Source organism: Spea bombifrons, chromosome 1 (assembly GCF_027358695.1).
Source record: "Spea bombifrons isolate aSpeBom1 chromosome 1, aSpeBom1.2.pri, whole genome shotgun sequence".
Classification (NCBI taxonomy): Eukaryota; Metazoa; Chordata; class Amphibia; order Anura; family Pelobatidae; genus Spea; species Spea bombifrons.
The window spans coordinates 3,008,552-3,035,027 of NC_071087.1; the positions used below are offsets into that span (position 1 = coordinate 3,008,552).

The following is a 26,476-nucleotide window of genomic DNA, read 5'->3' on the forward strand; positions in this document are numbered from 1 at the left end:
AAATACCAACAGATTTATACATTTCTCATACATTTCTCCTTCACACATCCATCAGTACTGTTGCACAGCTGATATTTAGATAACTGCAGTGAGTCAGGGACTCATGTCTGGTCATACCTGACATAACCTAAGGCGAGACAAACAACATGGGAGCCTCATCCCAGACCAAGAACGGGAGGTCCATCACCATTATTTTGCTCACTTGCACCATTACAAAGAAGGGCTCTACATTATAATATCAGACTGGTCCCCACCCATCAGGGAAGTCCAGATCCGATATGCAAGCATCCCCTGCACAAAGAATTCAGCAGCAACAGACGTACGTTTCAGCCACTTGCAATGCATTTTAGGTCTGGTCTGTCCTGATCACTTATCTGCCTTTTGGCCAAGATCTCATGTCTTATCCTAAGGTCCATGCCTATTGGATGACATTGCCCTGGGGAACTCCACTGGCAACTTGTACTATTCTAACCAGCCAATGACATGCAGAAGATGGAGTCTGTAATGAGCTGATTGCTAGGTTCAGCTCGTTAACTAAGCCTTTTGGCTGGCTACCTGTGGTAAAGCAGGCCTGTTGGACCTAATTACTCTTCACATGGCTGGAGAAGCCTGCTTGGCTGCGTTTTCCTGGCAGAGTAATGAAAGTCCCACAGAGTCTTTAGGCTCAAAGGGACCCATTGCACACAGCTTTCTAACCTGTGTGGAGAGCTGGGTCCCTGAGCCTTCTTGGTGTAAAATTAGATGTGTAAAAAGAGATTACCAAAAAGCTATGTCTGTGGTTGCTGTGTTCTTTGTGCATGGACTGCTTGTCAATGGATTGATTTTGGATCTGGAATGCATGTATGTTTATGTTAATAGTGAGGCTTTTTTTGTAGTGATACAAGTGAGAAAAATGATGGTGATGCTCCCCCTGGTTAGGTACCTTCCTATAGGGCAGTGGTTCTCAGGGTATACCCAGAGAGGAATATCACCCTCACTCTATATAAATAGTAAAAAGGTTAAAAATGAAAGCGTCGGCCCCTTAAAAAGTAATGAGGGAGACGTTATAGACAGGGATCAGGAAAAAGCGAATCTATTAAATATATTCTTCTCTGCTGTATTCACAGAGGAAAATGAAATGCCAGGTAATATACAGCAGGATGAGATAAATGCCCCAGTACATGTCGCCTGTCTAACCCAGGAAGAAGTGCAGTGCCGCCTAAAAAAAATCAAAATAGACAAATCACCAGGTCCAGATGGCATTCACCCAGCGTTCTAAGGGAGTTAAGTAATGTAATAGACAGACCCCTATTTCTAATATTCAAGGACTCTATAGTGACCGGGTCTGTTCCCCAGGACTGGCGCATTGCAAATGTTGTGCCAATATTCAAAAAAGGGGACAAAAAGTGACCCGGGGAATTATAGGCCTGTTAGTTTAACTTCTGTTGTATGTAAACTGTTTGAGGGTTTCCTAAGAGATGCTATTTTGGAGTATCTCAATGAAAATAAATGTATGACTCCATATCAGCATCGGGTTTACAAGGGATCGGTCCTGTCAAACTAACCTGATCAGCTTTTATGAGGAGGTGAGCTCAAGACTGGATCGGGGAGAATCGCTGGATGTCGTATATCTTGATTTTTCCAAAGCATTCGATACGGTGCCACATAAAAGGCTGGTACATAAAATGAGAATGCTTGGGCTGGGGGATAATGTGTGTATGTGGGTAAGTAAATGGCTCAGTGATAGGAAACAGAGGGTGGTTATTAATGGTACATACTCTGAGTGGGTGACTGTTACTAGTGGGGTACCACAGGGGTCAGTTTTGGGTCCTATTCTTTTTAATATATTTATTAATGACCTTGTAGAGGGATTGTATAGTAAAGTATCAATCTTTGCAGACGATACTAAGCTCTGTAGTGTGGTTAACACAATAGAGGACAGGGCACGATTACAAATGGATCTGCATAGGTTGGAGGCTTGGGCTGGGATGTGGCAGATGAGGTTCAACACGGATAAATGTAAGGTTATGCACATGGGGAAGAAAAATCCAGGCTGGGAATATGTATTAAATGGGAAAACACTGGGGACGACTGACATGGAAAAGGACTTAGGAGTCTTGGTTAACAGTAAATTTACCTGTAGCGACCAGTGTCGGGCAGCTGCTGCTAAGGCAAATAAAATCATGGGGTGCATCAAAAGGGGCATGGATGCCCACGACAAGGAAATAATTCTACCATTGTACAAGTCACTAGTCAGACCACACATGGAATACTGTGTACAGTACTGGGCACCAGTGTACAAGAAAGATATAGTGGAACTGGAGAGGGTTCAAAGACGGGCAACCAGAGTAATAAGGGGAATGGAAGGACTGCAGTACCCAGAAAGATTATCAGAATTAGGGTTATTTAGTTTGGAAAAAAGACGGCTTAGGGGGGACTTAATAACTATGTATAAATATATAAGGGGGCAGTACAGAGATCACTCCCAGGACCTATTTATACCCAGGACTGTATCTATAACAAGGGGACATCCTCTACGGCTGGAGGAAAGAAGGTTTCTACACCAGCACAGACGGGGGTTCTTTACAGTAAGAGCGGTGAGACTATGGAACTCTCTGCCAGAGGAAGTGGTAATGGTAAACTCAATAAAAGAGTTTAAAAGGAGCCTGGACGTGTTTCTTGAAAGCAATAATATCACAAGTTATGGATAGTAGATTAATAGGGACAGAACGTTGATCCAGGGATTTATTCTGATTGCCATATTTGGAGTCGGGAAGGAATTTTCCCCCTGGTATGGGGCAATTGGCATCTGCTTCATAAGGGTTTTTTGCCTTCCTCTGGATCAACACGGTAGGGACACAATATGTATATAGGTTGAACTTGATGGACTTTGGTCTTTTTTCAACCTTATGAACTATGTTACTATGTTACTATGTTACTATCAATGAACCCTATGAGAGGCTGACATGAAAATCTGTGGTTGCTGTATTATTTGTATTTGGGAGACTGGCCGTGCATTATTGGTCTGCGCTATCTTGATTGGATCAATCTGATATGCTAACGTGGAGGTCTTCTCTGTAATACTGAGCATAAAAATGCCTCTCCTGGGTAGTATGTTTCCTATAGGGGAGGCTATTTCAGCGCTGTCTGTTCTCTGTCTGAGAAGAAGCTCCAATATTGTTTTTCTCGCCTTATGTTATTAAGGATATGCCCAGACATGGGTCCCTGGCTCACTGCACGGAAGGGGGTATTGGCCATGTAATGCTGTCATTTCTGTATTGCTTGTATGTCTTTGAAGAACTGGCGCATCCAAGGCTTTGCTTTGGGTGGTAAGAAGGGAACTACATATCCCTCCTGGGAATTCAGCCTCAGAAAAAAAATGAAGATTGAGGATTCATATTGCTTGTTATTGAAAAGTTTCTTGGACTTTATTCTGGTTTCGCATACAGATCCTTGAATAAACGCGTCTCGCCAGATATGTAATTACAGGGGCGACCCGGGAATTACAGTCAGAGGAAAATCAGATGATGAAATAACCAGGAACTTTCTTACAGCAGAGAAAAGAACAAAGTCTCAGCCGTTCCCTCTGGAAATTGACGCTGAGCTTTGCTGTTAACCATCTGCTCGTCACAAACAAAGTGCAGCTCTTTACATGTAATGAATAAAGTTCCTATTCCACTATGATACAGGATACCTCTAAATTAATAATAATGATAATAATAATAATTGTAGTTAAAATAATAAGATATCTTTGTTGTTGTTATTATTATTATTCAGACCATTTGGGTTATGTCAGTTAAGATGACCCTTTATTCTTTTAACACAGATGATAAAACATCAAACCATCATTAACTAGGGGAATATCAGACATTTGACTTACAAATTAAACCGTAGTTTTTAATAATCGGAACTCACTACAGCCAGCTGCCACATTTACGTCCGCGGACCTGGAAGCTCATTATATGGCAGAGATATTGAGTCAGGTGAACAAGACTTCTTAGACATATGCTGCTTATGGTTTCTATAACTTCCTAATCGCATGATGTATCAAGGACGTTATGTGACAACTAGCTGTGTATGTGTCATTGTAAAGAGTCATATGGAGCTAGGGCCTGCAGGGGGCAACGGAGAGCCATAAGGGTTATTGAAAGGTTAATGTTGTCCGAGGCTGTTCTGCAATTCATAATAATGGAGTTTGGTGTAAAGTAATTGCTGGGGCTCGTCAGGAAGCATAAGGACCTTAATGGGAGGCTTAATATATTTACTTCATTAGGTCATTTTGAACTAGTTATACCGTCAGGTGACAATCTTATAAACTATTTCAGCTCTAGCAAAACCAATATAATTTTTGGCTAGCGCCAAGCGTGCCATAAGGCTGAAGTGGACACCATGTACCCATCTTCATTTTCTTCGGGGGTCGCAGGGTCTTCTTGGTCCCTTCCCGCAAGGCTTAATGCTATCCCAGCCCTAAGGCCAGAGGACCAAGCTTGATCTTAGCCAAAAGGGCGAGAAGCAACACTTACCCCAATAACTTTTCTTTGGAAGCCCGAGGTGCAGTGCTTCACTGTGAGGGTGCTGTGTGTGCTCAGTTAAGTGCCAACCCAGAAGCTAGAACCTCTGTAAATCTTCTGACAAAGCTCCCATGTATAAGACGCATCTTAAGGAACCCAGCTACACCTTGGCTTTCAAGTGTCAAAACCGTGTACAATACTCGGGTTTATTAAAAATAATTATTTAAAAGTGCAAAAAAACACATATGCACGAGCAGTCATGCGGACAAAGACTATGTACAAAAACATGCTCCCACAAGAAGAAAAGGCCGTTAGGCTGGTATGACAAAAAATGTACGATAGCCAAAAATCCAGGTCAAGTATATACAAAAATAAAAAGTGCTTACCAGCATGTGCAACAGAAAAGGCAAAGCACACTTAACCCCACACACTCACCATCATGAACAAAGGACTGGAAACAAAACGCAACCTCAGGGATTTATGCTTCCTCTCTCTCTCACAGATACTCACTTGATCCAAACCAAACGGCCAAGAAGACTACAAAAGCCACATTTTTTTTTTTTTTTTTTTGGAAGCCCGAGGTGCGTGCTCCTTTGGTGCCGCATTCTGTGCACAAGGCAGCAGAAGCCAGACTACGATACCGAGTTCCCTCACGGAGAACTCGGACAAATTCCAACCCCCCCCATGGGAGGGTCGGATCTTGAGTCTCACCCCGAAGAGTGAGACTCCTTGCTGGCCTTCTTGAAGAGAGGAAAGGGCCAGAAGGCTCCAATCCTCCTCCAGCAAAGTCCAGGCTTCACTGCCTCTTAAAAAGAAAACAGTGTCCAAAAACAAAGTGACAAAATCGTGTGCCATAGAATAGTGGGGGCCAAGCCGTGAATTTCAAAACCGTGAATTCAAAAAGAGGGACAAATTAATAGGCACTCGTGATCACACGATGTGATTATATAAATAAAGAAAAATAATTTAAGGACAGGCCATTTCTGGCCTGCCAGATTCAAAAATAATTCTCATCCCCAAGACCCGATGGTACATGGGGGCGAGTAGTGCTGGAAGGCCGCCAGCGGAAATGTGCGCTCACCGTGTGCAGTGGCGTGCAATACCACACACGGTGACTCCAGCATTTCTGCCAGGGCAATTTCACCTCGGGTTCCATTTCTTTCCCGAACCCTAAGACCAGAGGATCAGTGTCATCCCTCCCCACCACAAGAGAGACTACACTTGATCTTAGCCAAAAGGCCGAGAAGCGACTACAAAAGCCACATTTCAGCATTTTATAGACCTCATCAACATTGTATAACTGATATCCCCTATGTGAAGTGAGCCAGGCACCCATGTCTTGTCATACCCTTAATTACTTAAGGTGGGAAAAACAAAATGGGAGCCTCATTTGAAATAAAGAACAGACAGCATTGAAATAACCTCCCCTATAGTAAAGTACATACCCAGGAGAGACATGACCATTGTTTGCTCACTTGCAGTATTACACAGAAGACCTCCACGTTAGCATATCAGATTGATCCAATCAAGATAGTCCAGACCAATAATGCACGGCCAGTCTCCCAAATACAAATAATACAGCAACCACAGATATTCATGTCAGCCTCTCATAGGGCTCATTGATAGAGTGAGGGTGATATTCCTCTCTGGGCATACCCTGAGAACCACTTCCCTATAGGAAGGTACCTAACCAGGTGGAGCATCACAATTCCTTTTCTCACTTGTATTATTACAGAAAAAGCTTCACCATTAGCATATCAGACTGATCATAAACATACATGCACCCCAGACTTAACGTATGGCAAGCAACCCATGCACAAAGAATACTGCAATCACAGACATACTTTTGTGCCAGTCTCTTTTTACACTTCTTATTTTACACGAAGAAGGCTCAGGGACCCAGCTCTCCCTGCTGCTCATGTAGGTTTGAGAGCCATGAGCAAGGGATCCCTTTGAACCTAAAGGCTCTGCTGGCCTTATATTACTCAGCCAGGAAAATGCAGTCTAGCAAGCTTGTTCAGACATATGAAGAATAATTAAAACCAGCAGGCCAGCTTTACCACAAATGCCCAGCCAAAAGGCTTAGTTGAGGAGCTGAACCTAGCAACCCCCTAGAAGGGCATACTGGTAGCAATCAGTTCATTCTAGGTTTACTATGGTCCAGCTATCATCCCTTCATGTACAGTAAGCTAGGGACCCAGGTCTAGGCATACCCTTAATATCTTAAGGTGAGAAAAACAACATGAGATCTGCTCCTCAGACCAAGAACAGACAGCATTGAAATAGCCTCCCCTATAGGAAATTCCTACTGTGCATTAGCATATCAGACTGATCCCACCCATCACACCATCTTCTGCATGTCATTGGCTGGTCAGAATAGTACAGGTTGCCAGTTGCCAGTGGAGTTCCCCCCGACCAATGGCATCCAATAGGCATGGACCTTAGGATAAGACATGAGATCTTGGCCAAAAGGCAGATAAGTGATCAGGACAGACCAGACCTAAAATGGCTGAAACATACGTCTGTTGTTGCCGAATTCTTTGTGCAGGGGATGCTTGCTATGCGTTTTGGATCTTTGGATGTCAAATGTCAGCGGTGTCAGGACTGAAAACTAAAATACCGTTTAACCCCTTAACCCCTTAACGACAATCCACGTACATGTACGGGGTTGCCGTGCAACGGGTTAACGACAATGCCCGTACATGTACGGGCTGCCGTTAAATAGCTGCATCGCCGCGATCGGCGGCTTTGCAGCATCCACGGAAGCCTCCCAAGTGAGGCTGACCGTGGATCCGGGGAGGGCAGCCCTTGGCAGCCCTCCCCGGAAGAAAAATGGCCGCCGCCGCACCGATCATGAAAGATCGCGGCGTCGCCCGGCTAAAACAGCTTAGGAAGCGATCTGAATCGCTTCCTAAGCATAAATGGTGTTACTGACATGCCTCGATATCGAGGCATATCAGCAACACTAGCCCCCTACCCCGATCGCCTTGTGATTGCTCCGAGGAGCAACCACAAGTGCCATCCTGTGAATGACGTTGCCGTCATTCACAGGATGGCATCAACAATAGAAATGAGTTCATAGAAGGTCTATCCAGACCCTCTTGTGAACTCTCGAGCTCCTCCTGCAGGTTGAATGCAGGTACTGCATCCAACCATGCAAGGTCAATGGAGCCCAGCTCACTAATGAGTGATTAGTAAAAAAAATTTAAAAAAATTAAAAAAAAATGTAAAAAAAAAAAATTTTAAAAAATGTTTAAAAAAAATAAAAATAATATGGTAACATATAAAAATCCCCACTGTCACCAAAAAAAAAAAAAAATAATAATAAGCAAGTCCTAAAATTCTTTATCTTTACAAAAATTCCAGCATGGAAAGAGTTAAAATATTGGCATTACAAATGCCCATAGGGTGTCTCGTATTACAAAATGCATGAGTGGATGGGATAAATTGAATTGGCCGGGTTCAAAGGTGTCCCAAATATGGGACATGGGGGCAGTAGGATCAGATGTCTGAATGTCCAAAAAATACACACCTCACAAAGGCGGCCTTTTACCTCCCAAATAACCCAACAAACCCATGCATGTGGGGTATCACTGCGCTCAGGAGATGTTACTGAACACATATTGGGGTGTTGTTTGACAGGGACATATACCAGGAGCGATAAATTTATACCTGAAGTACAACGTGTGTGAAAAAAATACAAAAAAATTTACTACCATAAAGTTTCACAAAGGCTGGTGGTAAAATTAGTGCATGGAAAGGGTTAAATTACCAGCATGTGAAATACCTTGGGGTGTCTAGTTTTTAAAAATATATGACTTGATGGGGTAAATTGCATTGGCCGGCTTCAAAGATACCCGAAATGGCACATGGGGGGAAGAATTACCAGATTTGGAAAAAAAGGTTTTGAAATAGCAAAACGCTACCTGTACTTATTGCCCCATAACGTGCAGAAAAAAGCAAAAAAACATAAAAACATTGGGTATTTCTAAACTCAGGACAAATAGTAGAATCTATTTAGCAGGTTTTTTCATTCGTTTTTGCAGATGAGTAAAAGTTTTTTGTTTAAAAAGTGAGAAAAAGTAATTTTTCAACAAAAAATCCCCATATTTTATCATTTTTTTTATAGTAAATTACTATAAAATTAGTAATTAGTAAATTACATGTACGGGGATTGTCGTTAAGGGGTTAAAAATACAGATTCTGGCGATGTCATCCAGTTCACAGTGAGAAAGGTGTGGGGTGTATAGCGAGGGCCATTAGTAGAGAAAAAAGAGAGAGAAGATAATAATATTCCACCCATAATCCCCATGTAGAAAAATGATTTTACCCATATTCTTATCAGAAACCGGTCAATTATGTTCCATGGCATGTGTAATCTTGATATTGCGCCCATAATCCCCATGTAAAAAAATAATTATAGCCATATTCTTAACAGAAACTTGTTAAATAAGGTACTAAACATGTGTAACCATACTATTCCATCCATAATCCCCATATATAAAATTATTTATAGCCATATTATTATCAGAAACAGGTCAAATGTGTTCCTTAGCATGAGTAACTATAATATTCCACCCATAATCCCCATGTAAAAATAATAAAATGCCCATATTCTTATCAGAAATGGGTCAAATTTGTTCCTTGGCACCTGCAACCATGATATTCCACCCATATTCCCCATGTAAAAAATATATTATACCCATATTCTTATCAGAAATGGGTCAAATGTGTTCCTTAGCATGTGAAACTATAATATTCCACCCATAATCCCCATGTAAAAAAATATTTATAGCCATATTCTTATCAGAAACAGGTCAAATGTGTTCAGCAACATTTCCCGAGAACAGTGATCCCACCCATGCATGGGTTTGCCTGGTGTTTGGGAGCGAAAAGGCCACATTTGGGAAGTGCACTCCCCCCCCCCATTTTGGTCAGTCTGTGCCTACGCCCTTTCTTTGAACCCGGCCACTCCAATTTACCCCTTGGGTATCTGAAATGCTTTTACTTTAACTCTTTCCAGATTTTGGGAAAGATACAGTGCTAACTAACCCAAAACTTTTTTTTTTTTTTTTTTTTCCAAAACAATTTATTAAAAGAGGATAATGCACAGATGAAGCACATAAAAAGAAATAAAGGGCAAACTGAAATACAGAGTACAAATACATTGAGTATGTATCAGTGTCATAGGAGGCCCAAAAAGGTCAAAACAGCAGGATGGAATGATCGGCATTTTTTTTGACTTTTTTTACATTTTACTGGAACTGGATGGTTCCTCTGATGCATAATTATTTTTTATGTTTTTATTATTATTTCAATATTTTACTAATCACATTATGATTAGAAAGCTGGGCTCCATTGACTTTGACCATCTAACTTACTTTCTGTCCTCAAACTCTCTGCTCGACCCCCTGCAATCCGATTTCTGCCCACAGCACTCGATCGAAACTGCTCTCACCAAAGTCACAAATGACCTTCTATTTGCTAGAAACAATGGCCACTACTCTAGCTTAATCTTACTTGACCTCTCTGCTGCTTTTGACACAGTCGACCGCCCCCCTCCTCCTACAAACTCTCAGCTCTCTTGGTGTCCGTGACACTGCTCTCTCCTGGATTATCTCATATCTTTCCAACAGGTCCTGCTCTGTGTCTTTTGCTGACGACTCCTCCTCCTCTATGCCTCTGTCTGATGGAGTACCTCAGGGCTCTGTCCTGGGTCCTCTACTGTTCTCCATCTATACTTCCTCACTTGGAAAACTCATCGACAGCTATGGATTCAAATACCACCGCTATGCTGATCACACACAAATCTATCTCTCCACCCCAATCTCTCTGCATCTGTCCTCTGTCAGATCAGCAGCTGCCTATCTGACATCTCTTCCTAGATGGCCTCTCACCACCTCAAAATAAATATGTCTAAAACTGAGCTCCTTCTAATCCCTCCCTCTAACTCTATTCCCCTATCTGACCTTTCTATCACTGTTGACGGTGCCACTATCTCTCCATCACCACACGTCTGCTGCCTCGGAGGGACCCTAGACTCTAACCTATCTTTCATCCCTCACATCAAATCACTCTCTAAATCTTGTCACTTCCAACTGCGTAACATTTCCAAAATTCCTAATTTCCTGACTGTCAGCACCACAAACAACTAATCCAGTCCATCGTAATCTCTAAACTGCCAGGCTATTCTAACTCACCCGAGGCTGTGCATCTGCCGCACCTCTCTTCGAGTCCCACCACTGGCTTCCCATCTATAGCAGAATTAAATTCAAAATACTCACTGTATCCTACAAAGCTCTCACTAATACCGCTCCCCTCTACCTATCCTCCCTCATCAGCAAATATACACCAGCCCGCCCGCTAAAATCCAACAATGACCTGCTCCTTGCATCTTCACTTATCGCCTCCTTCCATGCCCTACAGGACTTCTCTCGCGCAGCACCAACTGTCATGGAACAAGTTTGTTTATTTTGTTATTTCCCCTTCTTTCATTAAGTGGCTAGTTGCCCTGGCAACTTTCCAATTCTCATAGTTGAGATTGGGCTATTCCTCCTCCCCTGCAACTTTTCAGTAGTTGGTTTGTCCTAGGTGTTTTTCCTGTTCCCCTGTATCTCTCCCCTGGACATTCTATCTCAGCAGCCTCTGTGAGTACAGGTTCTGATTATCTACTCCCTTGCAAGGCAATCTGTTTTTACCTTCCCCTTGCAGAAGCGCTTCCACTCATAACAAAGCACCTTCTTCTAGAGAAGCTCCAACACTATACAACCAACAAGTGCCTTTATTTCTGTGACTTTCCTAATGAATCTAAGAAAATACAGAAGACTTTGTGTGCTTTTATAGGGGACGAGTTAAGCTCTCTGACCTTTTCCTGGCATTTGACATTCATATCCAGGCATCTGACCCTGGGGTTCCAGAATACCAACCCTCTGGAACTCTCTTCCCCATGCTGTCCGACTCTCACCAACTCTACCCTCCTTCAAACGCTCCCTAAAAACTTCTCTTCAGGGAAGCCGACCACCGACATAAACATCAAAACATCTCTCTCACCCACTTACAACCCTTATCTCGCCCCACAATAACATCATTCACTACCACGCAGTCCTCACCTCCTGTTTCTCACCCCTTATCCATCTAGAACGTAAATTCCTACAGGAACAGGCCCCTCCATTCCTCTTGTATGTGTATGTCAAATGCTTGTCATTTTGTACTTGTCGTTATCTGTAAAATTTTTACCTTGTACAGCGCTGCAGAATCTGTTGGCGCTTTATAAATAAAGTATAATAATAATAATAATGTATATGGGGTATTCCTGTACTTGAGGGGTGTTTCTGAATACAAATCACAAGTTGTTTCAGTAATTTTATGTAACCAGGGTAAAACATACTGAAATACTGTGTTTGGATAGAATGGGTTTGTTAAAAATGAAAAAAATAAATGTTACTGCAATGTTTAGGACGGACTGGCACTAAAATGGTTAAATAAAAAGTGTTAAAATGCCCCAATTAAAATACTTTGGGATGTCATCTGTCATGATTAACCCATATAATATAGTGGATGCATGGAATGGTAACCCAGCAGAGGTGGTTAGTTTCTTTGTTTAAGCATTCCATGAGTTAATCTGATGTTGATTTAAATGTGTTTCTTTGTACATGCCCTCTGTATCTGTTCTGGCTAGAGGTGTCATCTTCCCAAAGGACCCCTGTGGTGATTCATGGCCTTACAGATAAGGACCCTGAGTTATAGGAATTCCATTCCTATCTTAAGTGGGAGGTTTCCATCACCTTTACCCCACCATAACTTATTGGCACATCAAAGATGGGACCCGATACTTGGGGATGGTGTCATATAATCGGTCATGTGGTCAGAGGGGTGTTTTCTTGAAACAGAGTCTGATTTAGGGACAATGCAGCGACCTCAAAGCAGAACTCCATGATATACTCTGATCGGAACAACATCATAAGAACCATCTGGACTTAAGGAGTTCCCACAGGCCGGCTTATTGGAGAAACTCGTGAGTGAGGGGCCTGTGTTTAAGTCCCATTGTTTTTAAGAACTGTTTGCTGTTTTATTTTCTTTTGTATGTCTTGTTTTTTTGTAATTCTGGCACTGTGTAATCTTTTTTGTTATTAAAATTATTCAAAATCTAAGTCTGTCTTTGGGCTCTAGTATCGATATCCACGAACCCTAAGAGAGGATAACACGTTACCGTATTGTTATTAAGTTCTACAGGATATATATATATATGTTGGTTGCCCGGGGTGGGTTGATATATATATATAGAGATAAAGGTTCTAATTCGGATTTCTCACGAATCCGGTATCAAAATCGTGAGTGGTGGCAGACTACCTGGGGGGATACAGGCAGGATTTGGGGGTTAATTTGGTGTAACTTATGCCTTGTTAAGGGGTCAAGTTAGTAAATCCAGAGGCCTGGTGCTATTAACCCCTTCATGCCCACACCCTCCACACAGTCACGGCTTGGCAAGTAGTCCTGACCGTGACATCATCTTTCAAAAAATATGTACTTTTGTTGAGCAGTTTCTCTTTTTCTGGACGCTATTGGGGCGCAACTACCCAGGAAACAGCGATGCGCGTCATTCATGATTAACCCTGTAAGTGCCAAAACAAATGAAAATATGAGGTGTTTCCAAAAACGGATTTTGACTGCCCGCAACGTCCCTACTCTTGTGTGAATGATAATAAGGTGGATGGATTTATTAGTGATCACCAATCAGGTGCTACCATTCCCATAGCACAGTTATGATTCACTGCCATCTCAAGTGAGTCTTTTTTCCAGAGAAGTTGTACAAAGGCTCCAGCTTCACTCATCTGGAGAAGACCCAGAACACTATCCTAACTGCTAAATTCTTATAGCAACTCAAGTTATCAATTCGCTTACATTGCAAACTTGAGTCTTAATTGAAAGACATGTCTGAAGTGCTGTATGTGATGGCTGTTTGATGTTTTGCCCAAAGATATTTCTGGAAACAGCTTCACAAAGTAAACAACCTCTAGAGCTATAGGCTTGTGCTCAGTCTTCTGATATAATGCAGGGAGAGTCCAGGAACTGGGTTATTACTTCCTGGGGATTAAAGGAAGTGACGGACATTTTATAAAAAAAATGTCCCCGCTATGCTAATGGTGGATGTCAGAGCTGGATAATATGAATATAACTAGAATACAAAAGGTACATTAACACAAATTGTGCATTTCTGTATTAAATCATATTATTTAAAATTCAAATAGAATAAAATCATATCCAATCAGAAAACCTCCGTGAATTAAATTAAAAAAAAACATGACATATGCAGAAAAATCAATGATAAATTAAAAGTGCTGAATAACATTTACATCTGAGAAACCGATAAATATTATTAAAGGACATAAAACTGCCGATGAATGAAACGTCCTTCTAAAACTAACTAATACTCTAAAGACATTTGATTAAAGTCTGCGTTTGTATATTTCTGTCCATGCAGACAATTACCGGCGCTCTGCGGTTTTCTTATAATTTAAAACCAACATAGAATTGCGATCCCAAAACACAAAGTCCTGCATCTATATTGAGACTCCATTGCAATGAATGAGACCGCACTGTATAAAAAGAGCCGAGATGTTCAGGTTCATTACAATGATATCAGATGCAGCAGATGCCACTGACCCACACGGTGCTCGATTCCACCGAACCCGGCAGACACTCTCTGGCACTCGGCAGGTTACTGGGCTGCATGATGCTGATCGCTGGGTCTCTTCCATTGAAACGTCTCGTTTGTTTGTTGCTCCTGTGTGTGACGCCCTGCAGATCTGAGATCCAGAGCCCAGCACCGGCCTGTCATCTGCAAGTCATCAAACCATTTGAAGACTTTGAGTATTTTAAAGATGGGGACATTATAATTGGAGGAGTTCTCACGGTGAATAATCAAATGAGGAATTTTTTTTTTTCTGGACAGGATCATTTTTCCCCCCAAATAGTCTGTGTCACGTAAGTTCCCACAACTAACCATAAAAATAATATCTGCAGAACAAATTCATTTTATAGAGAGCCCAAAACAACTAAGTGAAGTGACTATGTTAAGCAGTTAATCCAGTTGCTGTCCAGCTGTTTTCATACGTTACATTTTTTATTTCCCCCTGCGTGGTATAACTTGCACACATGCTCTAGTGCTATTTTGAGGTAAATATATACATATTTATGACTTTTTATTATTACTTTTTATTATTTGTGAGATTAACGCAAAATGTGTTGTTTTTTTCTTGCAATATTATGAATTTTATGCTATTGACTTGATTGGGAGAGTTTATATCTTTTTGTAAATCTACCCATATAGATTTAAAAAAATATTATGAGGATATTGGAGAAAATACGTATCTGTAAAACAGAGGTCATTGTGTTTTACACTAAGGAGCTGACATCCCCTTTTGAGAACATGATAAATGCATGATAATGGCTACAAAGGTTAACCGAAATGTTGATTATTTTTTATTTGATTAAACCAACTCTTGAAACATTAGGTGTGACACTATGTAGGATTGGCAAGAAAATTAAAACACTTTAGTAAAGGAAAAAGAGATTGAGAGTTTGAGGAGGGAGCAGAAATAGAGGGACTATACTATGTACCTCCCAAGGATTTCTATGTTTCATAAGATTTTTCTTTTCAAAGTGTATAAGGTGAATTTTTTATGTCTTTTTTACGTAGATATAGACATTTCCAATCTGTGAAGAGGGGCCACATGTTGTACTGGGTGGGACCAGACTCAGCCATCACCACCACTGTCCACTGTATTCAGACATTTGCAACCATCTCAGGCAGGGCTAGGAATGGGCTTGAGAGAGAAATATTTCACAAAGGTCCTTGATTTGTCTTCCGCAAGACATGCCCTACATTAAATAAATATGTGAGGGTAATTACGGCACTCACGCTAGCACTCTCTACTGACCTATGACCTGTTTTGCCATTCGTTTAAATCTAGAACCTTTGCCAGTTGATGGTAACATGGTATTCCTACAAAGTCTTAATAAGTGTTTTTATCTGGCAGACCTCTGACTATGTTCTTCTGCTTTAATCTAATTCTTCTACCCTAACAGGCCAAGCCCCATGGATTACATCAATTTACTGGTCTTTCTTTTCGCCATTGAAACATTGAACAACGACCCAAACATTTTACCAAATATTACCCTGGGTTATCATATATATGACTCCTGTTTAGATGAAAGAAAAGCTGTGAAAAGCATTCTTCAGATTTTGTCTGGCCGCGGCATGACCGTCCCTAATTACTCTTGTGCGAATTCTAACAACGTGGCTGGATTTATTGGCGATCACCATTCTACTACTACCATTCCCATAGCACAGTTACTAGGGGTGTATGGATACGCACAGGTGAGTAACCTGAATGGTCTTCCATGTATTGACTGACTTTAGCATTCAGTTTCATGGTGAGATCACAACCATGTCTGACTCCAAGCTGTTATCAGAAACCTTTACAGCAGAATGTTTACACTTTTCTCTTCCATTTTGTAGATCAGTTATGGAGCGACAGACTATGCGCTGAGTGATAGACGTGTTTATCCGCATTTCTTCCGCTCTGTTCAAAATTATCTTGTCTATAATAAAATTATATTGAAGATTCTAAAACATTTCGGATGGACCTGGGTGGGAATTCTCACGGTTGATGATGACACCGGAGAGACAGAGAGTCAGGCTCTGAGAGCGTATCTGACAAGTTATGGAATTTGTATTTCCTTTACTGTAAGAATTTTTTTATCACAAGAACTATCTGAAAATATGAAAATAATGTCAGAAACTTTTTTAATGTCATCGGCTCAAATTATTATACTCTGCGGCTCTTTCAGCACCAGAATTATTCACATTTTAACTCTGTGTCTCAAACATAAAGATATAACATTAATCCTTCCTCCTGCCTGGGCTTCCAATGAATATCTCACAGATTTCTTTGTAGAACCCCTGAATGGCAGTCTGGCCGTAGAACCGCATGCTCTAGCGCTGCCGGATACCGGAAGTTTCTTTGATAATATCCATCCTTCAAACCGTCCAGCAGACAAGCTTCTCAAAGATATATGGACATTGTATTATAAATGTTTATCGGAAAATTCTGAAAAGAATAGGCTTTATGAAGAGATCTATAAAATCTCTCTGTGTAACTGCAGCGGGACACCTAAATTAATTGCTAAAACTCATCTGACGGCTGGTGTTTCTCCCCGGGTGTTTATTTCAGTGAGTGCTTTAGCTAAAGCTTTGCATGACATGCACTTATTTTATAACGAGAACGCAAAAGGAAATACAATCCAAAACATCTATAAACACCAGGTATGTATGAAATACAGACTGCTTCACGTGTCAGACGCTGACGGACATACAGGAAGAATTTCTAAGGCTTTATTTAAGAATATGAATTCTGGTCAGCCTTTACACCTCATACCTCCCAACATTTCAAAATGTGAAGTTTGGGGGTGTAGTTTGAAGGGGCAGGGGGGGTAGCGAAGGGGGGGGGCGCCAGAGTAGTAGTCCGCACAGGGCGCCACAACGCCTAAGGCCGGCTCTGATTGCAACATATTAGAAGCCTTTATGTTGTATATTGTTGTATATTTTATATAATTGTTGCTACCTCTTAAGTTATATCGCCATTCTAACACTAATTGCAGCTCACATGCAAAATCCAACGTTGTTATTTACCAAAGAACAATATTTTCTTCTAAATTGTGCCTTCATGGTGACCCTGGTGCTGTTGGTTCTAACGATGTGCTGTAGACTGATGAAGGGTTGATGCTAGTTAATGATATGAAGTTCTAGTAGATGAATAATAGAGAATTGGTCTATTTTAGTTGAGTGTTTGGGTTGGTTCTGTTGTAAAATGGGAGGTATTTTTATTTTCTTGATTAATGACGTAGAAGAAAACTCTCCTACATTGTGACTGTGAATGTCCTCTTGTTTTGTTCTAAATCATTTTTAACAGTTGCATCGCTATATAAAAAGGATAGTTGCATCTCAGTTGGGCCGCGCATTTTACGATGAACATGGAGAATTTGCATACTATTACACAATTACAAACTGGGTGTTTTTATCAAATAAGTCTGCATTTAGAAACGTTGTGGGTAACTTCACTGAGTGGGCTCCAGATGGTCAGCAGCTAATCATTGACTCGCATTCCGTAATATGGAGGAACAAAGACAACCAGGTAAGGGGGGGATTATTGTTTTTGTTTTCCTACATTAAAATTAAGCTACATTTCTATAAACTTTACAGGCATAGAGTATATTAAAAATAATTTAACAGAAATAATATAAACTCACCAGCACATACATCCTAAAGATGGTAAAACAAAACCACTTTGACGGTGTAATGGTTCTAACTTGTGAAAAACCCTGTAGCATGAGGGCCATAAACATCACACTTAAGACTGACCATCCTAAACACCCACTAACCAGACCTCCCAGCCAGACCTCGCTAAGCCAGGCTCTGGAAAACCTCCCCCAGACAACACACAAATGTCCAAGCAAGTATTTCCTCCCTTACCTCAGGGATACCTCAGGTCTTTTTTAGGGGGATCTCCTTGCCCTGGGAGCATAGAGGAAATTCTTCTTTCCACAACAGTCTCTGATCGCCAGGCTCCAGGTTTTAATGCCCAGCACCTATGCCTGATGCAGACCACATAGGAATCATAGACTGGATCCTGCAAAGCTCTAGTCTCTTGGAAAAGCCAGCATGGATCCAAGCTGTTAGTCCTAAAAAAAACATGTACCTGCGCCCCAACCATTTGCTCATTCTTTATTAATTTATAAGAGTGGCTCAAACAAGAACTATTTTTTTTTCTGTTTGTAGATTCCAAGGTCTCAGTGTTCAGAGAACTGTTTGCTTGGATATCGAAAAGTTCTGAGACCTGGAGCACAAATCTGCTGCTACGACTGTGTCCGGTGCTCAGAGGGAGAGATATCCAATAGATCTGGTATAATAGATTATATAGAATCATACACATCATTTACTCATAGTAGGTGTGTAGGAATGAACGCCTGTTCCTGGTAAGGTAGAAGGTGGAGTTGGGGGGTATTGCGAGCCACACGGAGGGGCAGGTGTAGCTATAAGTGATCAAAATAATAGACCAACAAGACTGGGTTGACTAGAGCTGGACATAACTTCCCCCACCCAGGGGGAGCAGAAAAACTACCTGGCAGCCGACAACCAGCTGTGATACCAATCACCTTACAGATATTATGAAAAATACCTTTTTACACAAGCTCCAACCTCCATGCTTCTGCACACAGCTGGTTCACTTTCACAAATGTGCCTCAGTGCACTAAAACACCAACATTAAAAACATAAAAAGTTGTAACGGTTTAACCCCTTAATGCATTGTTTTCAATGGGTTTAGGAACTGTACATTTACTCAAGAAATCTACTTATAGTGGGGTTTTGTTTTTGTTCCTTGTTTGGTCTTTGAGCTCCTCCGTTATATTTACTTCCATGTGAGATGAGTGGACCAGATTCTTGGCAAAAGTGGTAGAGGTTAGTGCAGCAAGTGACTTGAAACACGCATGGGATAGGCATGATTCCTGAAGGAAAGGCGAAGGAAAATTGGGGCGATTAGATTTGGGGCTATTTTGTTTATTTTCAGTTCAAATCTAAGAAATGTAAACAAAAAGAAGCAATTTAACATTAGTTAATATGGATACACTTAGTGGGAGGGAACTATATACTATATTATATTTTTTTTAATTTACATATTGAGACATAGTTACTTTGTGTTATTTTTCAGACAGTGAGAACTGCATTGTTTGCCCAAGTGATAAATGGTCTAATGAGAAAAGGGATCGATGTATTCCAAAATCGGTGGAGTTTCTATCATATTTGGATGCAGTTGCTGCTGTTTTATCCTTTGCATCAATTCTGTTTTGTCTTGTAACTGTTGTAATATTACTGATCTTCATTGTCTTCAGAGATACCCCAATTGTGAAAGCCAATAACAAGAACCTCAGCTTCCTCCTCTTGGTCTCCATCATGCTGAGCTTTCTCTGTGTGTTTCTGTTCCTCGGTCGTCCTGAGGATGTAACCTGCATGCTGCGACAAACAGCTTTTGGAGTCCTCTTCTCATTAGCCGTGTCTTGTATTTTAAGTAAAACAATCATGATCTATATTGTTTTCAGAGCCACGAAACCCGGCAGCTCCTGGGCAAACTGGGTCAATGTGAAAGTCTCCAATTCTATAGTACTGTTCTGCTCATCCATTCAAGTTATCATTAATATTTCCTGGTTGGCCATTTCCCCCCCATTCCAGGAGCTGGACATGCACTCTTATCAGGGAAAGATCATCATTCAGTGTAATGAGGGCTCGGTTATCGCCTTCTACTGTGTCCTGGGTTATATGGGGCTTCTGGCAGCTGTTAGTTTTATTATAGCTTTTTTAGCCAGGACATTACCGGACAGTTTTAATGAGGCCAAATACATCACCTTCAGCATGCTGGTGTTCTGCAGCGTTTGGATTGCGATGATCCCGGCCTATCTGAGCACCAAAGGGAAGAACATGGTGGCCGTAGAGATTTTTGCCATAGTGGCTTCAAGTGCAGGACTTGTAGGATGTATATTTATTCCAAAATGCTATGTAATTGTTTTTAGACAGGAATTGAATACAAAAACATATTTACTTGGAAGCAGAATTAAAGGTTTAACCAAATAGTTATAAGAACCATATTCTGAATTATATGTATTATTATCTTATAACTGTCAATGGTCAATTTTAGAAAATTGAATTAGTTTTCTGGACATCAAAAGACATTTTTGCACACAATACCCCAATGTCCTGGACTTTCAAGAAAGATATTAACCCTTCTATCCTTTCAGTTGCAAGAAAGGTGAGGCGTCCACATGTTTGGAATCACAGAGATCAACTCAGCAGCACACAAAGCAAAACACACACGACAGGAACCAAATAAACCTCTGTAGACCTAGTGTAAATATAATGTTTATGCCCATCGTATCAGTATAAATGAGTTAATGACTGCATTCAGAACATTTAAAAGATTATCTTATTGGAATTCAGATGATGCAGACTTCATGTATCCATCCCTCAGTCAGACATTAAGTAAACCGAACACAAATCCCTAAATTATTTTGTGTTTATTTCTGTACTTGATCATTTGCATACAGATTGTGACGGAACCCTCCCCTTGGCCAGTGACTGGGAAACTGGGGAAAGTGGGTTGTCACAGGCTAAGGAAGCACAATTCAGCGGAGGTAGTTGGTCAGACTACAAAGCTCTGTGACACCGGTAGTTGAAAATATTTTAAAGGACAATAATATCTAATTTAAAAAAATATATTCCAGATCATTTTTTTACAGTTTGTCAAATCAAAGCTTGGTTGGGCAGTGAATCCCGTCTGATACTACACTTTATTAGGACATCCTTTTATTTCATAGAATAAATACTGTGACATTAAAGGGATTGTAACCCTTCCAAACATAGCAGCCTGCAGACTAGCCGGGAGATCGCAATCTCCCTCTAGTCGGTTCAACATTAGGGACACTTCAGACCTCGCTTTACTGCTCCCTAATCACTACGTTCCGGCAAATAATGCCGAGTGCGGGGATATGACGTCATTCCTACGCTCGGCAGCAATAGCCGGCACGTGGTGATGAGGGAGCAGACCTCGCGCTCCCACCGCAGGATACAGGATGGAGGCAGAAGGATGAAGGAAGACGGATGGAGGAAAAGGTAAGAGATGGGAGAAAGGGGTGTAATGGCAGTGTATGTGTATGTATGTGTTTGTAAGCTTGTGTGTGTATGGGCCAGTGTGTGTATGAGCAGTATAGGTATTTGTTAGCTGGTGTGTAAAGCCAGTGTATGTGTATATATGTGTGGGTAAGGGCAGTGCATATGTGTGTGTTACCAGGGCCGGCCGAAGACTTAACGCTGCCTGGGGCGAAGTTTAAAACGCCGACGCCGGGGGGGGCGGGGCGGCGAAGTTTAAAACGCCGCCCCCCCCCGCCGACGCCAGGGGGGGCATTTTAAACTTCGCCGACGCCATACGATCCACCCCCCGGTACTTACCTTTAAACAGTCTCCCTGCTCTGCCACGGTGCCGGCTTGTAATGCTGAGCGCCGGAAATTGACGTCACTTCCGGCGCTCTGCATTACAAGCCGGCACCGGGACCGAACAGGGAGACTCGCCGCAGAGGAGAGAGAGAGAGGGGCGCTGAGCGGGTAAGCGAAAACCACTCGGTGCCCCTCTCTCTCTCTCTCATCCGCTTCAAAAAAAAGAAAAAAAGCGCCTAGGGCAATTGCCCCAGTCTGCCCCATTATAGGGCCGGCCCTGTGTGTTACGTCCCACGGCACAGCTCGTCGCCCGAGTACCCGCTTCTGGCGTGTACTCGTCACTTACCTTCTCTGCCGCCTGTCCGCCGCTACCGTTTCTCCGAGCACTTGCATGTAGCGGGCGCTCGCGAAGAATCCTTTGCTGTGGGTCCTCTTCGTTCGCAGAGAGGAGAGTACTTGAAAGAGAGATTCACCACAGCCCCTATTTTAATGCTCCCAGTACCACACAGGCCGTACGTACTCGAAGTGGATGCATCCCACTCCGCGGTAGGAGCAGTATTGTCTCAGAGGGATGACCACGATAATCAAGTACGCCCTGTTGCTTTCTTCTCTTGTACGTTAAATCATGCTGAACGGAACTATAATGTGGGCGAGAAAGAACTGTTGGCTATGAAACTGGCGTTGGAAGAATGGCGCCATTTATTGGAGGACACTCCTCATCAAGTCACAGTCTATACGGACCACAAAAACCTGGAGTTCTTCAGGACTGCTAGACGTTTGCAACCCAGGCTTGCCAGATGGTCTTTTTTCTTTTCACAATGTTGTCTCCACATCACGTATAGACCGGGTTCCCGCAACACCAAGGCCGACTCCCTTTCCCGCATGTTCGAAACACCGACGTCACATCCCCAGGAACAAGACACAGTGTTATCTGCAGGACACTTCCTAACACTCACCCAACCCTTAAGGGAAGTCCTCCGTACCTCTGCTTGGACCCCATCCGCTACCTCTGACGTATACCAGAAAGACGGTTTCTACTACCATGAAAACCAGCTCTTTGTACCGCCTGAAATACGTCTCCAAGTGTTACAACACTATCATGACATCCCCGCTGCGGGTCATGGGGGCGTCACACAAACCACAGACTCAATCCAACGCTCATTCTGGTGGCCAAACCTCAAAAAAGACGTCCAGCGCACGTTCCTGTAACATCTGTGCCAGGTCCAAGGACTCTCGTACAAAACCTGCTGGTCTATTGTGTCCTCTACCTATCCCAGACAAACCATGGTCAGACATTTCCATGGACTTTATTACGGCTCTACCGGCGTCAGAGAACCACACGACTCTCGTGGTAGTGGTGGACAGGTTCACAAAGATGGCTCATTTCCTACCCTCCAAACGCCTGCTGTCCGCAGCTGAAACCGCCGTCATGTTCGTGAACGCAATCTTCCGACTGCATGGGTTACCAGAGACCATAGTGTCCGACAGAGGCACCCAGTTTACCTCTCGATTCTGGAAGGCATTTTGCGATGAGCTCCACATACACCGATCTCTCTCCACTGCCTTCCATCCTCGGAGCAACGGTCAAACCGAACGAACAAACCAAACCTTGGAACAATACCTCCGTTGTTTCACCACCCACCTTCAGGACGATTGATACCAACTCCTTCCTTTGGCGGAATTTGCTTCCAATAATCACATTCATGCCTCCACTCATATGTCTCCCTTTTTTGCCAACTGTGGCTTCCACCCCTCTATGCTTCCTGGTTCTCCGATCCCTTGTTCGGTCCCTTCGGCTGCTGAACGAGTCACAAGAATGACAGAAACCTACAAGCAGTTACGCACCACTCTCCTCCGTGCTCAACAACGGTACAAGCGGTATTCGGATACACAGCGTTCCGTTGATCCCTCTTACAGTCCAGGTGACAACGTTTGGCCGTCCACCAGGCACCTTAGGTTGAGTTGCCCTTCCACGAAACTGGGACCCAAATTCATCGGACGATACGCAGTGACTAGAGTCCTCTCTCCTGTGGCTGTTGAACTGCGGCTGCCCCTTCTCTGAAAGTGCACCCAGTGTTCCACACGTTACTCCTGAAGCCGTGGATCATGAATCCTTTCCCAGGACGACATCCGGAACCACCGGCCCCTGTTGTCATTGATGAGACCACTGAATACGAAGTGGACAAGATCTTGGATTGGAAACGGATGAGGGGACGTCTCCAATATCTCATTCAATGGAAGGGGTATGAAAGCCATGAGACATCTTGGGAGGATGCAAAAACGGTGCATGCTGACATCTTCGTGCGGTCCTTCCATCTCCAACATCCTCTTAAACCCGGAGGTCTCTCCTTGGGGGGGCTGTCACGTCCCACAGCACAGCTCGTCGCCCGAGTACCCGCTTCTGGCGGGTACTCAGCACTTACCTTCTCCGCTGCCTATCCGCCGCTGCCGTTTCTCCGAGCACCCACATGTAGCAGGCAATCACGAAGAATCTTTTGCTGTGGGTCCTCTTCGTTCACAGACAGGGGAACAGAGGGTGGGCGCGCTCACCACGCACCCCTCTTATCCCCTGCCTCCGCGGAAATGAAGGGACGCCTAGTACATGACATCACCTACCGGGGGTGGGACGAGAGGGAGCGGGAGGTTTAAAACCAAGCACTGACTTTCATTCAGTGCTCAGTTATCGTGTGTTCGGAGCTCACTGCTGTGAGCCTGCATACCTGCTGTGGGCCTGGTCTGCTAACAGTACATTGTGTTCTACCTGCATACCTGCTGTGGGCCTGATCTGCTAAACGGCACATTGTGTTCTACCTGCTATATCTGTTCCCCAGTGGGCCTGATTTGCTTTATGGTGTTCCAGTACAGCCTTGGTGCCTAAACAGTGTTCTACTGGACTTTCATTTGCTGTAACCTTCATGCCCAAGTGCTTCTGTACTGCTTTCTAATAAAGCCTGTTTATTCACCATCATCTCCTGCACATTGGGTTCCTTCTCCATTGCCAACGTTACAGTGTGTGTGTAAGGGGAGTTTATATGTGTGTGTGTGTAAGGGCAGTGTATGAGTATGTGTGTGTAAGGGAAGTGTATGTGTGAGTTCTGCGAAAAAAATTTAAACAAAATAGTGTCCCACTTTCACATTTTGAAATGTTGGGAGGTATGCTTACTGTACGTCTTAACTCTGCCACTCTTGGGTCTATTCATAGAAATATAGGTCTTATCTGCTGTCAGATTCTATTTGGCCTGTTTTTTTTCGTGATGCATCATTTAGGTCTTGATCAGTTCTTGATCTTGTCTTAGCTTAAGAATAGCTTTGTGTCCCTTGTATGCATGCGTCTACCACTTGTAGTAAAGTACATTAGAAGAATAATGCACTTGGCATATCCTACTCTAATGTGAATCCTATCCTACTCTAATGTGGAAGAAAGGAATGGTCCCCAAGAAACAAACAATGGCAGGCTAACGAGATGAAGCTACTGAGATAAGACACAATCCATTTTAACTTTTTCCCAGCTACCTACCAGTAGTGAAGTACCCCACCTGCAATTAAAAACCCTCCACTGCAGGGGACCTGAATCCTCCTCTCTGGCAGCCGGTGAACGGCTGTGCGATGCGCACAGACAACCTCCGCTACTGCACTCCACTTCCGCCGGGGCTTCGATGATGGAGCCTGACACTAATTCATTGTTTCAGGCTGCAACCAGGCTGTGGAGCTGCTTCCTTTTAGTTCCCCCAGTCTCGCTAGAGTTCCCCCAGTCTCGCTAGAGTTCCTCCAGTCTCGCTAGAGTTCCCCCAGTCTCGCTGTGCTTCTGATTCCTTGATTCCATTTCTGCTCTTCGCTTCAGCTCTGCTTCCTTTATAAGGTGTGGGGCACCCGTTATGTTTGCCTCAATTTACAGACTCAGGTCCAGAAACAGGCATGCTCCATAACAGGCAGGAAGAGCTGACAGAACACCGGAACCAGAATATCGGAAAAACAAAGTTCAGGCAGAAACGGGTGACGAGCCTAAAGCGCTGCATCTCAGCTGCTGCGCAATAACCCCTGAAAACCATCTTTGGGTGCTCTGGTTCATTACAGTCGTCTTTATGGACCCAGATCCTGACATATTGTTTTTGGAAGAAATAAAAGGTTGTGTGACTTGCATCTGTGAAAATTACGGGTGGGTAGGTTGTGTCATGAATGTAGTGTCACAGAAGGTTTGAATCACTTTCCTACCTCCCAATGGCCCCTCCTTATCCTATGTGTACCCTCACCAGCCAGACATATTGAACAAATTCTCACTAAGGTTCATCCACTCATTACTACTGGACAAAAATTACTCATTAACTTCTGCGGACTATCAAAGCTCAGAAGAAAAGCTACAGGGGAAGACACTAACTTGTCCTCAAAGTTATATGACATCACATATTTTATTATACCATCATTTACATTAACAAGTGGCAAGGTATTTCATTGAGTGTGAGATTTTTTACTCCTGTTCCCAAAGCCCAAAATAATACCAAAGAAACAATGCATTTAACTGTATAACATATTTTTTACCCAAAATATTAAAAACACACTTTTTTTTGAGGATTCAAGGTCAAGGGTCACATCATTTGATACTTAGCTACCTCAATTAGAAGAAAAGCTTGCAGGGGAAAGTGTATTTTTTTCCACATTGGCAACCCTACTGTATAATCATACCTGCCCGGCATGCCCGGAAGTTTGCCGGGTGAAGCTCCGCTAAGAAAAATATGGCAAATAGTGTTACAGAATCTCCAATATACAGAAAACACAGTACAAGGGCAGCCGAGTGAGCTACACGGAAACAAAGTTATGGATCCTTCCTCTGACTGCTAGAGTTAGGTAAATACGGATCTGCCCATGAATCCTATCCTACTCTGATGTGGAAGAAAGGAATGGTCCCCAAGAAACAAACAATGGCAGGCTAACGAGATGAAGCTAC

At 42.8% G+C, this 26,476-nt stretch overlaps 1 protein-coding gene and 1 pseudogene across 1 annotated transcript; one reads left to right on the forward strand and one right to left on the reverse strand.

Moving 5' to 3' along the window:
- Window positions 1-5,560: 5,560 nt before the first annotated feature.
- LOC128468733 (uncharacterized) lies at window positions 5,561-5,741 on the reverse strand (annotated as a pseudogene).
- Window positions 5,742-15,750: 10,009 nt separating this feature from the next.
- Window positions 15,751-20,178, forward strand: LOC128468029 (vomeronasal type-2 receptor 26-like). Its single transcript, XM_053449802.1, has 4 exons — window positions 15,751-15,870; window positions 17,465-17,686; window positions 18,331-18,454; window positions 19,262-20,178. The coding sequence occupies exons 1-4, from the start codon at window positions 15,751-15,753 to the stop codon at window positions 20,176-20,178; spliced, it is 1,383 nt and encodes a 460-aa protein (XP_053305777.1).
- The last annotated feature ends 6,298 nt before the right edge of the window (window positions 20,179-26,476 follow it).